Source organism: Ovis canadensis, chromosome 16 (genome assembly GCF_042477335.2).
Source record: "Ovis canadensis isolate MfBH-ARS-UI-01 breed Bighorn chromosome 16, ARS-UI_OviCan_v2, whole genome shotgun sequence".
NCBI classification, from domain to species: Eukaryota; Metazoa; Chordata; class Mammalia; order Artiodactyla; family Bovidae; genus Ovis; species Ovis canadensis.
In genome coordinates, this window is record NC_091260.1 from 14,988,931 (window position 1) to 15,004,442 (window position 15,512).

General features: G+C 45.2%; 1 protein-coding gene across 1 annotated transcript in view; it reads left to right on the forward strand.

Annotated features, from left to right (window-relative positions):
- DOCK2 (dedicator of cytokinesis 2) overlaps nucleotides 1-15,512 on the forward strand; it is a 474,846-nt gene that overhangs the window by 410,362 nt on the left and 48,972 nt on the right. Inside the window, exons 34-36 of the mRNA XM_069556001.1 lie at nucleotides 2,581-2,666; nucleotides 9,994-10,150; nucleotides 12,501-12,541. Coding sequence (XP_069412102.1) covers nucleotides 2,581-2,666; nucleotides 9,994-10,150; nucleotides 12,501-12,541 — 284 coding nt within the window. The remainder of the gene's footprint in view (nucleotides 1-2,580; nucleotides 2,667-9,993; nucleotides 10,151-12,500; nucleotides 12,542-15,512) is intronic.

Below are 15,512 nucleotides of genomic sequence, written 5' to 3' on the forward strand. Positions count from 1 at the left end.
AGAAAGACCTACTCATTTTCCCGAGATGGTGAAGGAGATGGAGGAGACATTTAAAGCCGGTGCTTATTTACCCCCTTGACCTAACATCAGCAGCTTCTCTTGCGGTCCCTTGGCTGTCTCTCTTCCTACCTGGGCTCAGCACAGTAGACATGGCTATTCATGCCAGCCTGACTTTGGGTGACACTTGGCATATACAACAGGCTTAACAAAATGCACTACATAAGGGGCATGATTCTGTATAGATTAGCAGCCCAGACCCTCATCACACTGGCCCCCATACCTGCGGCTCTGTTCGTATTTCCACCCTTTCTTGAACTCTGTGCTCCAGCTGAACTGTTCTCCTCACTTTTCTCCATAGTCCCACCTCCACACCTTTGCTCAGTCCATCCCCACCTCCCCAGTCTGGAATGCCCTTCCTTTTCATGTTTATCACAGTCCTACCCATCTTTCCAGACCTGTGAATCTCCTTCCATAAATCTTCCTCAACTGTGGACACATAGGAGATTCTTTCTCAACACAAACTGTACGAGCACAAGTTTCTGGTCCTTGCATTGGCCCTTAGCACACAGAAGAGAGGGAACAACATCCCCACAGGCGATATGTGAACCAAGGAGAAAGCGAATCTGGTCTCTGTCTTCCATCACCTAAAGGATTCCAGCCAGCTAAACTGGGCTTGATCTTTTGTGCACTGGAGAGCACTTGCCCGAAGATTTCTGCCATCCATCTGAGACTTTAAACAAGCCACTCAAACTCTCTGAGCCTCTATTTCATCTGTGCTAATAACTGACACTCTGAGGGTGGGGCTGGCTGCTTTCAATGCATGATAGCATTTAAAGGTGACCCTTGACTTCAGACCTCATGGGGCTGTTGTGAGGACTAAAGGTGAAGAGTTAGGACCCAGGAATGCCTAAGGGCTCCCTGAATGTTGGCGACCTTCACCAAGAGCCTCCTTCCCTTCTCAACGTGCCAGTTTCTTATCTAGCAGTAAAATGAGAGATGAATTTGGTCACATGATTTGGATGGACTCATCAAGGCATGATATTAAAACAGTTTGCAAACCATTTTTGCATTTTGGCCATATAAGAGACACTGAATGGCCCTTCAAAATGTTATATAAGCCCTAAACTCAACTGGGTTGACATGCTTCTTGACATTGAACATGGGAGACAAAGTACACATTGGCTTCCACGTTGCAAAAATTGGTGTCTAGGTGCTTTCAGGCCACTTAACTATGCATGCTCAGTCATGCCCAACTCTTTGTGACTCCATGCATGGACTGTAGCTCACCAGGCTCCTCTGTCCATGAGATTTCCCAGGCAGGAATACTGAAGTGGGTTGCCATTTCCTCCTGCAGGGGATCTTCCCGCTCCAGGGACTAAGCCTGCACCTCTTGTGTCTCCTGCATTGGCAGGCGGGTTCTTTACCTCCGAGCCATCTGGGAAGCCCTCACTTGGCTAGTCTGATCTCTGTTATAGTTGTCACCAGTCTTGACTCTCTGAGGCATCAGTTCACATAAATATTACACCTTCAGGTGTGGCTTGATTCAGGAGCTCAAAAATATCAGGTTTCAGTCTCTTCCTATCCCTTCCTCTCTGCTTTCCACTACATTGGTATCATCCTTAGGCAGATTCCTTCATTGTGTTCCTCCCCAGCAATCTTCAAGTTAAGCAGAAAGACTTCTTTTTGCTACGAGTGCCAGCAACACCTCAGATTTGAGTCTCACTGGCTTGATCTGGGCCCTTCTTAACTGTAGGGTCTGGATAATGAAAGACACTGATAAAGTGCTTGGCCCATGTCATGCATCCACACCTGGAGCTAGGGAGATGTGTTCAGCCCGCCAAGTCCCACTAATTGACATTAAGGTGGATGTGATTATCCAAGTATAAAAAAAGGAACGCTAGGCATGCAGAAATAATAGCTGATCATGCCAACATGCCGCCTCTTGAAGATCAGTGCTCTCACATACCTCAGAGCCTTTGCCCATGCTCTCTGCTTGGAATGTCTTTTCTCTTTCCTTTCTCCTGAAAAATTTCAACATAGACCTGAGAACAAAGTCAAACGACATGGGCTGTGTGCCTTCCCTGAAGACTTCCCTCTATTTGTCTGTCTCTCTTTCATATGCCTCTCTCTCTGCTCCAGCACTTAACCACCTACTGCTCTTCTCCACTCCCAAGGAACTCCTAAAAGGCAAGTGCAGCGTCCTGTTTCATAATGCATTCCCAGTTTCCAGCACTAAACCTGGGAGTTGCTGCCGCTGTTCAGTTGCTAAGTTATGTCCGACTCTTCACAGCCCTATAGACTGTGGCCTGCCAGGCCCCTCTGTCCATGGGATTCTCCAGGCAAGAATAATGGAGTGCACTGCCATTCCCTTCTCCATGGGATCTTCCTGACCCAGGGACTGAGCCCAAGTCTCTTACATCTCTTGTGTTGCCGGGCATGTTCTTTATCACTAGCACCACCTGGGAAGCCTGGGAAATGATAAAAGCTCCCTGAAGCTCTGGTTAAAGTGTTGAATGGAGTAATTTCAACTTTCAGCCTTCTAACATTGTGATTGTTGACTTTCATCTCCTATTTCTTCAGTTTGAAAATGAAATCATCCTCAAGCTGGACCATGAAGTGGAAGGTGGCCGAGGGGACGAGCAGTACATGCAGCTGCTGGAGTCAATGTGAGTTTAGGACCCAGAGTGGGAGGAACCAGGAGGGCGGGCCTGAGGCCCGAGGGCTCAGGACCCCAGGGGCTCTGTCCTTCCCTGGAGACCAGTCCGGAGGCTCGTGGGTATTGGAGAAACTCCATTTCTGGAAGAAATCTCACGTCTCTCTGCAGTGGCTATTTCTTTGATATTGATGGAACAGGTGATAAAAGAAACCTGGCTGTGTAGCAGAGAGGGAGATATTCCACGAGGATGATCACTTTTGTTATCTCTTACCTGTGGAATAATTCTTGCTGTCTTTTCTTTTTCTCGTTTTTAATCTTTGACAGATATTGATCACAGTCAACAGATCTGGAGCACATGCGATCTGTGGAAAACTCATTAAGTGATCTCTCTGTATTGTTTCCTTTGGTTGAGTTTTCTCTGATCTCATTTCACAGCAATGCCCCTAAAGCTCAGGGAAGTGTCTTGTCTGAGGAGCCTAGGTCAAGCTAGTCAAGTAGACAAGCTGGGACTGAATCCAGCTCTGCTAAACTCCAGCACACAGGCCTAGGGAGGCAGTGGGCAGTGGACAGCACCTAGGAGCACAGAACTTGGGCTCAGGACAATGTTTTAACAGCTTATTGAGATACAGTTCATACAGCAGACAGTTCACCTAAAGTGACGAGTAGTGGAACCAAGATGAAAATCTTCCAACAACATACAAATAGCCAATGTGGCTTTTAGTGTGTTCACGGAACTGTGAATTCACAATCACAAATCACAATTCACAATCACAAACTGCAACCATTACCACAATCACTTTTAGAACATTTTTGTCACCTCCCGAAAGAAAGCCTGTACCCCTTCGCCATCATCCCCTCCCCTTCTTTGGGGTTTCTCTGCATGTGTTTATTCTGGAAGTTTCCTATAAACAGAATTATACAATACATAGTCCTTTGTGGCTATAGCGTGCTCTCAGGGTTCGTCATGCTGTAGCCTGTCAGAGTTCATTTCTTTTGATTGGATATACCCTATGTTGTTTATCCATTCATCAGCTCATGACTACTCAGACTGTCTCTGCTTTGGGCTATCACAAATAGCGCTACTATGACCGTTCATATACAAACGTTTGTGTGGGCACGTGTTCACAGTGCTCTTGGGTGTATAACTAGGAGTGGAATTTCTGGGTCATATGGCAACTCTATGTTTACCCTTCTGAGGAACCATAAAACTGTTTTCCAAAGTAACTATACCAGTTACATTCCTACCTGCAATGTACGCGGCTTCCAGTTTCTCCACATCCCTCTGTTAATATGTTTCTTACCAATTATAGACATCCTAGCAGATATGAGGGCTTCCTTTGTGGCTCAGCTGGTAAAGAATCTGCCTGCAATACAGGAGACCTGGGTTCGATCCCTGGGTTGGGAAGATCCCCTGGAAATGGGAAAGGCTACCCACTCTAGTATTCTGGCCTGGAGAATTCCATGGACTATATGGGGTCGCAAAGAGTCAGACATGACTGAGCGACTTTTACTTCACTATGAAATGATATCTCCCTGTCATTTCACTTACCATTTCCTACATGGCTAATGATGTTGAGAATCTTTTCATGTGTACATTGATCAGTTGTATGCTGTTGGAGGACTTTCATCTTGGTTCCGCCACTCAGCAGCTGCACACCTTTGGACCAATCATGAAACAGCATTGGCTTCAGTGTGCCCCATCTGTAAAATGGGGATAATCAGCCTCCTGTAGTTATATTGAAGAATGGCCACAGCAGGTAGAAGCTGAATAAATGCTGTTTGATCCGCTTGCTAACTCCCAACATCTATCTCTGACACCATGAGAAGTGAGGGCTTCTCCTAAGGTGTTAAGCCCTTGGGATGGCTCACACATCCCGAGTTCCCTCCTATTTGTAGATTCCCTGATTTGTTTGATTCTCTGGTATGTAGTCAATCTTGAATTCTTTCCCCAATCCTCTTAGGAAATTTTTGCTTTAACAACAAAAGCACGCTGAAGGTCTTATTGTGACCCTCGCCATGACCCTCCCTCCCCGGCCCAGCAGGCAAAGCCCAGTGAGCAGCCTTGAGTCCCAGGCAGCACCACCCCAGCTGGCCACGCTCCCTCCTGTCACACGTACAGCCCTCCCTCAACAATCTCGAAAGCAAAGGCCACTCAGCTGGAGCAGAGACCCTTCCTCTGCTCCTCGCTGGGTATTGAGACTGATTGTCCAGGGAGGAGGTGACATTTTGTCCGTGTTAATATTTTTCTTAAAGCTCAAGAAAGGAAAATCTAAATATTGACCAGAAGTGAAACCAGGGATGGTGCTGGCAATTTCCACTCATATAAGCGGACGGGGCCCTGCAGCCGGTCTTCAGATGATCAGCAGGATTTTCAAATCCTTCCTGAGTGATTATTTATAAAAGGCGTCCTTGGAGGTCAAGGAAATTAAAAACAGCTCATTATTTTTCTGCTGAAATAGAGGTATGAATGATTTTTCAAAGCTAATCAAGCCCAACCCACAGTATCAGGACCCCATCAGAGCACCCAGGGACCAAGTCCCTGCTCCTTCCTTTTGACTTTCTGAGCCTCAGTTTCCTCAGCTGCAAATCGGGGATAAAAATGCCATCCAACTCTGAGAGCTTTTATTGAGAACGAACAAGACACGTCATGAAAAGTATGTATTACAGTTTGTGATGCCTTGTGGGTCGTCTGGAAGTAGCAGCTATTATTATTAATCTAGTGGCTGCGTGAGTGTGCTCAGGCACGCAGTCATGTCCGACTCTAGTGACCCCATCGACTGCAGCCACCCAGGCTCCTCTGTCCATGGAATTCTCCAGACAAGAATACTGGAGTGGCTTGCTATTTCCTCTTCCAGGCGATCTTCCTGGCCCAGGGATTGATCTTGTGCCTCCTGCATTGGCAGGCAGTTTCTTCTCAACTGAGCCACCTGGGAAGCCCAATCAGGTGGATACTGGTCTAATGAGTTGAAGCCCTGAGCCTCTGTATCATTTCTCTTCCAGCTCCTCCCATCTTTCAGGGCCCCCACTAATACATAGTACCCACTCTGAGCAGACACAGTTAGGTGGGCACACAACCTGGCAGCTTTTGTGGGTAGAACACGGCTTCCCCTCTGGTAGCAGCTGAAACCCTGAATCAGGGCACCAGTGTTAGGGTATGCAGTGGTGCTAAATTTCAGTATTCCTATGCTCTTGTGCGTGCACAACCTTACACAGTATCTCGCCCCTCCCCATCCTTAGAGCTGTCTTTGGAGCCCACTCCCATTGTCCACATCTGTCTTAGAGTGAGAGTCCCGCATTAAATGGAATAACAAGACACTTTCTAGCCTCCTGTATTCCATCTGCCTGGGAATATTTCTAGAAGGGGCAAGGGGGCCAGAAGCCTGAAGGGGACAGAAAAGGTCTATTCAGGGGCCTAGATCTCAAACCAGTTCAGCTGAAAGAGGACCTGTCATAAGAAGCACACCACACACAGTCTTTAAAGGAATAAATGAGAGTCCAGTCCAGCAGTGACAGAGGCTGTGGGCTTGGGCTCCTCCCTCTGAAGACCTTCCGTACTGAATGCAAACCATTCTGGGGGGAGTGTGAGCCCCCTCCATCCCCGCGGAGGCAGGAGCACAGATGCCGGGTGCCCAGTGTGCCACCCCTCCTCCTGCCAAGTGCGGGGTAACTGCATCACTGTGAGAGCCTCACAGCTCTCTTTCCTTGTCACTTACACTCCACTGTTGGACTCAAAGAAAGTGTGTGACCTTGGCAGGATCAAGATTAGAACCCAGCCTCTTGGGGGCCTCAAACCTCGCCTACAAATTGAGAGTGATAATGATGCCTACTTCAAGGAGATTATGTGAGCATTGAACAAGATAATCAATAAAGCCAGCTTAGCACAACATCTGGAACACACGTACTCAGTAAATGATAGTATCATGAATTATGGTGAGTTTCTATTTCTATATCTGCTTTCACTGCTAGACCGTGAACTCTTGGAGGTCAGTGAATTGCTATTTCTGAAATCTCTGAATCCCTTGTTCCCAGAAGAATTCATGTTGAACACACAGATGGCTAGATGGATGGTGATGAATGATGGATAGATGAGTTATTTCAAACCAATCTGCCCATCCATCTCACCAACCCTAGACCATATGACCAGTCTTCTTACCTTGTGGCTGAAAAATAGTCAGAAACCCAAGACTTTGTTTTTTCTAAACCCTTGCTTCTCAAAGAGTCAACAGTATAGCATCTGCTGGGAGCTTATTAAAATGCAGAATCTCAGGCCCTAACTCAAATCTGATGAATCAGAATCATGAATGCAGTGCCCAGGTGATCCCTATGCATATTTAAGTCTGCAAAACAGCAGAGAAAACCAATGGTTCTTAATATTGCCTGCACATTAGAATCGTCTAGAGAAAAGAAATAAAATACTGCTTACTGGCTGACCCTCATCTCCAGAGATACAAAGACATCAACCTAGGGTGGGCCTTGAGTTTTGTAGAAGTTGCCCTTATGACTCTGCCATGAGCCAACACAGAGAGCCACTGATGTGGCCGGGCTCACAGCCTCAGATGTCTTCTTCTGGGGGGCTGTGAGAAATCACACCCCAAGCATGGGGACAAAATTTAAATGCATTGTCATTAAGATTGAAAACAAGGCTTGAAGTGACCATCCCAGAAGGAGTGAGGCACAGCTGTGACTGAGCCAGACAGGGCTAAATCACAGAGCAATTTGCATCTCTCCTTGAGAGCAGGGAACAGGTGCTTTTCCTACAGCGAAGATGGATTTGTCTGATCGCAGCCACAGTCTGAGATGTCATCTCCTTGCAGTCTGGTTTGGCTTCTGGACAAAATGACCCTCCAGAGTCCTTGCCTTCCTTACTTTCCCCCTCCTAGGAACTCTTGGGAGCTAAACTGCTGCAGGCAGAATAGGCAGAAACAGATGTAGCCTGGGAAGTGCTTGTCGACTCAAGATGCCTGAGAACACACCAGTTTTTCTCTGTGAGAAACACTGAAGTGATTGTCTTGATTCCCAAGGTCACCGCTTACTAGCAGAGTGATACTGGCAAGGACATTTAACCTCTCTGAGCCTTGATGACCTCATCTTCAAAATAAGAGGAATCATTTTTACTTATCAGAATGACCGTTATTATTTCTTAAGAAAAAGTGATTAGACCGTGTCTGGCTCAGTGGTTAAGAATTCACCTGCTAATGCAGGAGATGAAGTAGACAAGGGCTCCTGGGGTGGGAAGACCCCTGGAGAAGGAAATGACAACCCACTCTCGAATCCTTGCCTGGAAAAGCCTGTGCACAAAGGAGCCTGGCAGGCTACAGTCGTGGAGTTGCAGAGTCGGACATGACTTAGCAGCTGAGCGCATACACACGGTGCAGAATAAGCGACTGAAAAGTAACCATGAAGCAAAACTGCAATCCATCTGTGTCTCCATACCTAGCCTGCGCGCTGCCTAAGAGCAGGCGTGATTCTTTATATATATGTATATACATATATATATATACATATATCTTTCTCCCCACCCCCACTCTAGCATATTGCCTAGCACTGTTACTTAAGGAATGTCACCATTTTAGTTTTTGTTTTTAAGATTTAGAATAGCAATATTACAACAAATGTTGTAACTTGTTCAAGTAACATATGAACGTTTAAATCGCAAAGTGAACACTGTCCTCTTCTGCTCCTCCACCTAGACCCTCTGTCTGAAGCAGCGTGCATTTGGAGTCTGGTGTTCATCCTTCCTGACGGTCACACTTATAAACACACAAAAACACATGAAGTAGACACGGACTTCCACTCACATATAGCATCTGGTGCGTGAGGGCAGATGCTGGGGCCAGACTGTTGTTATTAATATTTACCAACTGTGCGACCCTGAACAAGTTAGTTGACCTCTTTGTGCTTTAATTTCCCCATCAGCAAATATTTCATAAGATTGTGATGGTAGATTAAATGAGTTAAAATTTGTAAGCTGTTTAGAATAATGCCTAGGACATGGTAGGTTCTTTGTAAGATTGTTAAATTAAAAAACAAATATTATTCTGAGATTTGGTTTTCTCAACTATATATTTTATAGAGATTTTTGTGTCAAAATATTGATCTCTGGCCTACTTCTTAATGGCTTCATTGAATCATATTTTGTGAATATGCTTTAATTGGACATTTAGAATGCTTCCAACTATTTTACTATTAGACACAATTTCTAAGTATTATAAATATACCCTTACCTACTTATGGGATTATTTCTATAAAATAGATTCCCCAAATAGAATTATTGGATCAAAAGATATGTATTTTTACCATTTTTACAGATACTGTGAAAATTGCTACCCCAGAAAGTTGTACTGATTCACTCCCAATATGGGTCTATAAAAGTAATTATTTCCGCACATCATTGCCCACACTACAATTTTCATTTTATTTTTTCTCATTTTGTGGGTGGGGGAAATTTTTAAATACTTTCTACACTGTATGGTCAACATGCCCCTGAGGTCACTTTAGTTATGTCTGCCTCCTTGAGACCCAGTGGACCATAGCCTGCCAGGCTTCTCTGTCCATGGGATTCTCCAGGCAAGAATACCCAAGTGGGTTGCCATGCCCTCCTCCAGGGGATCTTCTCAACCCAGGGATCCAACCATCAAGGAAGATTCTTTACCACTAACGCCACCTGAGAAGCCCCAAGTTCAGTTCAGTCGCTCAGTTGTGTCTGACTCTGCAACCCCCTGGACTGCAGCACACCAGGCTTCCCTGTCCATCACCAGCTCCTGGAGTTTACTCAGACTCATGTACATTGAGTGGGTGATGCCATCCAACCATCTCATCCTCTGTCGTCCCCTTCTCCTCCTGCCTTCAGTCTTTCCCAGCATCAGGGTCTTTTCAAATGAGTCAGTTCTTCACATCAGGTGGCCAGAGTATTGGAATTTCAGCTTCAGCATCAGTCCTTCCAATGAATATTCCGGACTGGTTTCCTTTAGGATTGACTGGTTGGATCTCCTTGCAGTCCAGGGGACACTCAAGAGTCTTCTCCATCACCACAGTTCAGAAGCATCAGTTCTTCGGCGCTCAGCTTTCTTTATAGTCCAACTCTCACATCCATACATGACTACTGGAAAAATCAGTAGAAGGGAAGCCCCAAATCAAAGTATAAATAAGGACTGAATAAAGGGACAAAAGGACACAGTGAACCAAGGGAACTTGGATTCACAGATTTGTTTGGCTTTTACTCCACCCACCCTACCCCCGCCCCGCCCCGCCCCGCCCCGCCCCGCCCCGCCCCGCCCCGCCCCCAGCGTGCCTTCTCCCGTGCCTTTGAGCTCACTACCCTCCCGTCTGTGCGGCAGCCTGCTGGAGTGTGCTGCGGAACACCCGACCATCTGCAAGTCGGTGGAGAGCTTTGTGAACCTGGTGAAAGGCCTCCTGGAGAAGCTTCTGGATTACCGGGGCGTCATGACGGATGAGAGCAAAGACAACCGCATGAGCTGCACAGTGAACCTGCTGGTATGTGGGCTCTCCCCTTGTCCAATCAGGGCAGTCATGGGGGCTGGTCTGACTTTGGGTTCTGCTGTTGCTCTGGGTGGGGAGGCCTCGCTCAGGGCTTTAGAAATCAGAAAAACAGGAGAGGGAATCCCTCTCTCGACATCTGCCAGCTCTGTGACTTGAAGTCAATCATTGTCACGTTCCTGTGCCTCAGTTTATCACATGCATGAAATGGGAATGAGCGTAGTCAGCTCTCCCTGGCTTTTTGAAACCCCATGGACAGGGGGTTGGCATGCACTGATTGAAACAACCACAGACAGGAAGCACCAGGTGGGGAAAAAAAAAATCCACCAAGTTCCAAAAAGTAAACTTAAATTTACTGGATGCTAGCCACTGTTTACATAGCATTTACATTGGATTTACAACTGTTTACATAGCATTTACATTGTTTTAGTAAATACAAATAATCTAGAGATGACTTAAAGTATATGGATGTGTGCAGGTTATACACAAATTCTGTTAACGAACCGTTTTATGTAAGAGACTTGAGCATCCTTGTATTCTGGTGTCTGTGGTGGTCCCCGCACTGTGACCCTGAAGATACCAAGGGATGGCAGTATCTCCTTTGGCACTTAATACACCACAGAGAAAGTGGTGTAAAGAGGTTAAGAGTATGAGCTTTGGAGTCACACAGCCTATTCTCACCCTCTCTCGGATAATTAATAGAATACCCAAGGAAATTTTCTGAAGGTTGTTTGCTTATCTGTTACATGGTAAAGATAACAGTACCTGATTCATAGGTTATGCAGTCCTGTGGGGCTGTGGTCAGTCGCCCAGCTGTGCCTGACTCTTTGCAACCCCATGGACCGTAACCTGCCAGGCTTCTCTGTCCCTGGAATTTTCCAGGCAAGAGTGCAGTTCTGACCCATGGTTAATGCTCACTGTGTGTTAGTTTCCTTATCTTATGAAATGAAGTACTACCCATAACTAGAATTTATAGAAGATTACCATGGGACAAGCTAACCAGAGCAGGTAACTCCAAACCCAGCCTCTTCATCTCTGTACCACACGACCTGCCATGGGCCAGCTCCCAGTCTCCCCTTCAGATGTCCTGTGATGTGATTATGAGACAGCTAGAGCAGCAACAGTGCTTCATATTCACCAGGTCAACCCACCCTATGGGAGTTAAAATGAGTAAGGTTGGCCAAACAACCACGTGGCATCTACTACATCAACCCCCCCGACATTTCCAGCGCTCCAGAAATATAGAGCCTAGAGTTCTGTTGTGTGTCCTCCATTTGCCCTAAGAGGACTCCTTAAACACCCTAGATATTGCCATTGATTTTCTGAAATGCTAAGGGGAGTTAAAATTCCTGCTTACAGCAGAAAGGAATTCATTGCTAATAACTCCACACGGCCCGCTTTACATAAAGGGCACAAAGGAGAGGTTTTCTAGGAGTTTACAGTCTTGTCACTGGAGACGTAGAAGTTGGTTGCAGAAACTGGCCTTCAACTGACAAGAGTCTGACCTGGAAGAAAGTTGGGAAAGGTAGGTCTGTAAGCAGTTTAAACCCAGCATAGAATTTAAGCACATCTTGTTGATTTTGGAGTGTGGCTTAAACACAGTATCACGAAGAACAGGATGGGGTGAGCGTGTCTGCAGGTCTCGTGGGACTCTGCCGACCACTGACTGTGCCCTGGAACACCCCGTCTCACCCTCTGAGAGCCTGAGGTGCACATGGGTGCGTTGAATTAAACCTGGATCTTCTCCAGATGTGGCTCAAGTGTGAGATCCTAACCTCCTGACACAAAATCTGTGAGGACTTGTTTTAAAATGCGCGTGATTCCAGAACACCCACTGGTCTATGTGAGCCTTTTGACTGTGGAATCTCAGCATAACTCTTGATAGTTCTGCATTGACACAAGTTATGATCTGTTATCATCACTGGGATCTATTGTGATTAATGTACTATTACTCTGGCCATTGCTATTACTCTGATTCCAACTCGAGTTCTCCTCAGTGCAGGATCTGAGCTTTTAAAGGTCAAGCTGGGCTGCCTTTCATAGTAGACTTGTCAAAGTGAACTCCCTCAGTCTTCTCGAAAGCCTCTCTCTCAATGCAGCAAGTAGCTGGATTGCACCTCCTGATGTGATGTCTGGGATACGTCCTCTGTCCCTTTATAGTCTAAGGATCAGGGAAGTGACTTTCAAGTCAGAATAAGCAGTTTGGTGCATTCAGGAAAGTAAATTTCTTGCTCCCATCTTGCCCAGATAGTAAATAGCAGTTTCCTCTCATCTTCATTACAATGCCCTCCACCCTTGCTGTTCTGCAAAGAAAAACATTCATCACTGTTTTTCCTCCCTTATCTAGAATTTCTACAAAGATAATAATCGGGAAGAGATGTACATAAGGTAAGATTTTTGTTTTCTAAAACCCAAACCTGCCATGTCACTCTTCTGCTCGATATCCATCGATGGCTCCCCACTGCCTTCAGCAGAATGTAAGCACATCTTGTTGACACTCGGACCTTCTGATTCCTGTCCATCTTCTTGGATTCAACTCTTTCCATGCTCCTACAATCAGCCTCCCAAATCCACCTGGAGCTCTCTGACGTGCTGTGCTGTTTTGCTGTGAATTGTGCTGGTGAACTGCACTTGTGTTTGTTACAAGGCTGGTTTGTGAAGCCCTAGTCTAGGGTTTGGAGGGCAAATACTTAGATCATTGGCCAGCCCAACTTCAAAGGGAAAAAATTACCAAGATGTATGATGGCAGTTTCTTTGTAGGCATTTAAAAGACACTTATTTGAAAAATCACAGGAAGGATTTTGGGGGGACATTCACCTGAAGCAAAGAACTCCCTTGTCAGTGTTTCTTAGAATCTCATTTTTTTCCTTCAAAGTTTTTTTTTAATTACTTTACTCATACAAAAATAATGCATAGTTATTGCCCCCCAAATCCTCATAAAATACAAAAAGGAAAAACAAAACTCTTTTTAAATAACCATAATCTATACATATTCCCAGACCATTTAATATTTATATATAGATCAAATTCTATGCATGACTATTTTTTTAAAAAATGGGATCATATAGCTCATAATTTATTCTTTGCTTGACAAGAATTCTATGTCAACAGATGTATTTCAGCATAATTTTTAATGAAACTATAAAATTCTCATTCCACAGTATACCATAATTTATATAGCTAGTCCTGTGTTGTTGAACACTTAGGTTGTTTCCAATTTTTTTTATCATAAATATCACAATGGGAAAATTCTTGGACGTATATCTTTATGTATCTCCTTGTGAGACAAAGGCCTACAAAGTAGAACCGGCTGTAACACTAACGACCAAGGCCCTTTCAAGTTTTCTGACACATTCAGTTGAAGACCAGACTCCATGTCCAAACTCACTCTGCTATTACTGCAAATATTTTTAGGTACTTTAGCATTACTCCAGAAATAGGAACTATCATTTGGAAAAAAGATAATTCCATAGATTGTCCGGAGCTTGGATAGTATTTATAACATCACTAGACATGACTCACTGTAGAAACACAGTGCTTTGGGTCCAAAGGATCTGGAGCTTTACTTGTCATCCTCTGTCACCTTGGAAAAATCACTCAGTGTCTCTGGGCTAGGGTTACCCCATGTAGAATTTTTCCATTCTGTTCTGAGGATTAAATGAGATGCTACAGGTAAAGTGCTTGGCCCTTGGTTCCCTCCCCAACCTCTTTTCGTTTCTTCCCATTTTAGAAACACAGATGGAGAATCCCAGATTTCCATAAGCTTTATAGATGTGAATCCTATAGTAATCTAGGAAAACCACATTTGCCTAAACCAGACGTTGTAAATAAGATATAGTCTGGAAAATCTGTCCTGTTTGGCAGACATAGTATTTAAAAACATTTTTACTTGGTTGCCAAATTTTAAAAATCTAGAGATGTTACATAAAAGTCAAAACTTCCCTCTTCTAAAAAACTTGAAAGGTGTGGCAACACTGGGCCCACACATCCTGACGAACACCGCCTAGGCTAGGTGATAGCATTTTAGACGGGACACAACACCCCATGGTCTCCATTCCCCATCAGACTTCATCCCCTCCACCTCACTCAGGCTGCCCATCTGCCATCTGTTTGCATTTGATTCCCCGCCCCCGCCAACTCAGGCCCATCAGGGTGTCTTCCATTGTGCTCTGGGGTTGCTCACTAAACCCTGGAGTTGACAAAGGATAGGGAGTATCTTGGTAAGTTAAGGAGTTGAAAGCAGCAGAGAAGCTCTCCCTAGGACCAGTTTCTTCAAGTTTTTTGGACCCAGTCATCAGGGATCAGAGACCAAGGACAGCAGGTGGAGACAGGAAAGGATGTGATTAGGTACCCAGGGGTTTCTAAAAGTTGACCACAGCTGCACGTTACTTATGTGCAGGCTACATGCAATTTCATGATAGCTGGTTGATGAGCAGAAAGTTAAGTGGGGAATAGTGATTGTAAAGGCAGAAACAGCTGGTGTCAAAACCTGCTTCTACCTATTTCTAGCTCTATCTACTTTAATGTCTGTCTCACTGTTCTTATCTAAAGAAAAATTGTTGGGAGGATGAATTGATATTATATCTAAAGCACCCATTAGTGGAATGGATGGATGTACAGTCTCTCTGGAATGCGCCCCCCCCCCCCATTTGTCCTCTTATCTTCAGATCCCAACCCAGGTGTCATACTCAGGAAAGCTTTCCAGAAGCGCCACCTGGATGACGCCTGCTCTCATAGTAACCACAGACCTCTCCTTCCAACATTGGTCACAACTGCATTTTTGCAATTACCTCTCTGGTTATTTAGTCGATGCCTGTCTCTTTTCCTAAAGTATAAATACTAACCTCTGAGAATAAATGGGGTCTGCTTTTGCCACCATTTATCTCTCATGCCTGGCACAGCCTGTGTGCTCAGTTCAACTTTGCTGATGGAACAAATAAATGAGCAAAAGGTCACTAGCTCATTAGTATCAGAAACCACTAATTGACCTTTCTCCCCTTGAGAATCTTTGGCAGTCCCCACCCTGAGTTCAGGCAGCCTCCGTTTGGCCCACTGGCCATGTTTTAGGTAGCCAAGGATGTTAAACCCTAGCTCCTCCTTGGGTGACATTCTGTGCAGAAAATTTTCTTATAACAGGAAATCTAACCCTGAGCATTGAGACCTGATTTGAGCGCAGATGCTTGAGAAGCCCTTTGTTCCCTGTGGTTAGATAGCCAAGGCAGAATTTTGGCAGCATTACGGACAGTGCCTTTCCTCTCAGAGGAAGGATCAGGGCATCGCATCGCAGCAGCTCCCCTTCACCAAATTGCTAAGAGCTGGGCTTAAAAAATACTCCTGATGACATGCAAGTCACCAGAGC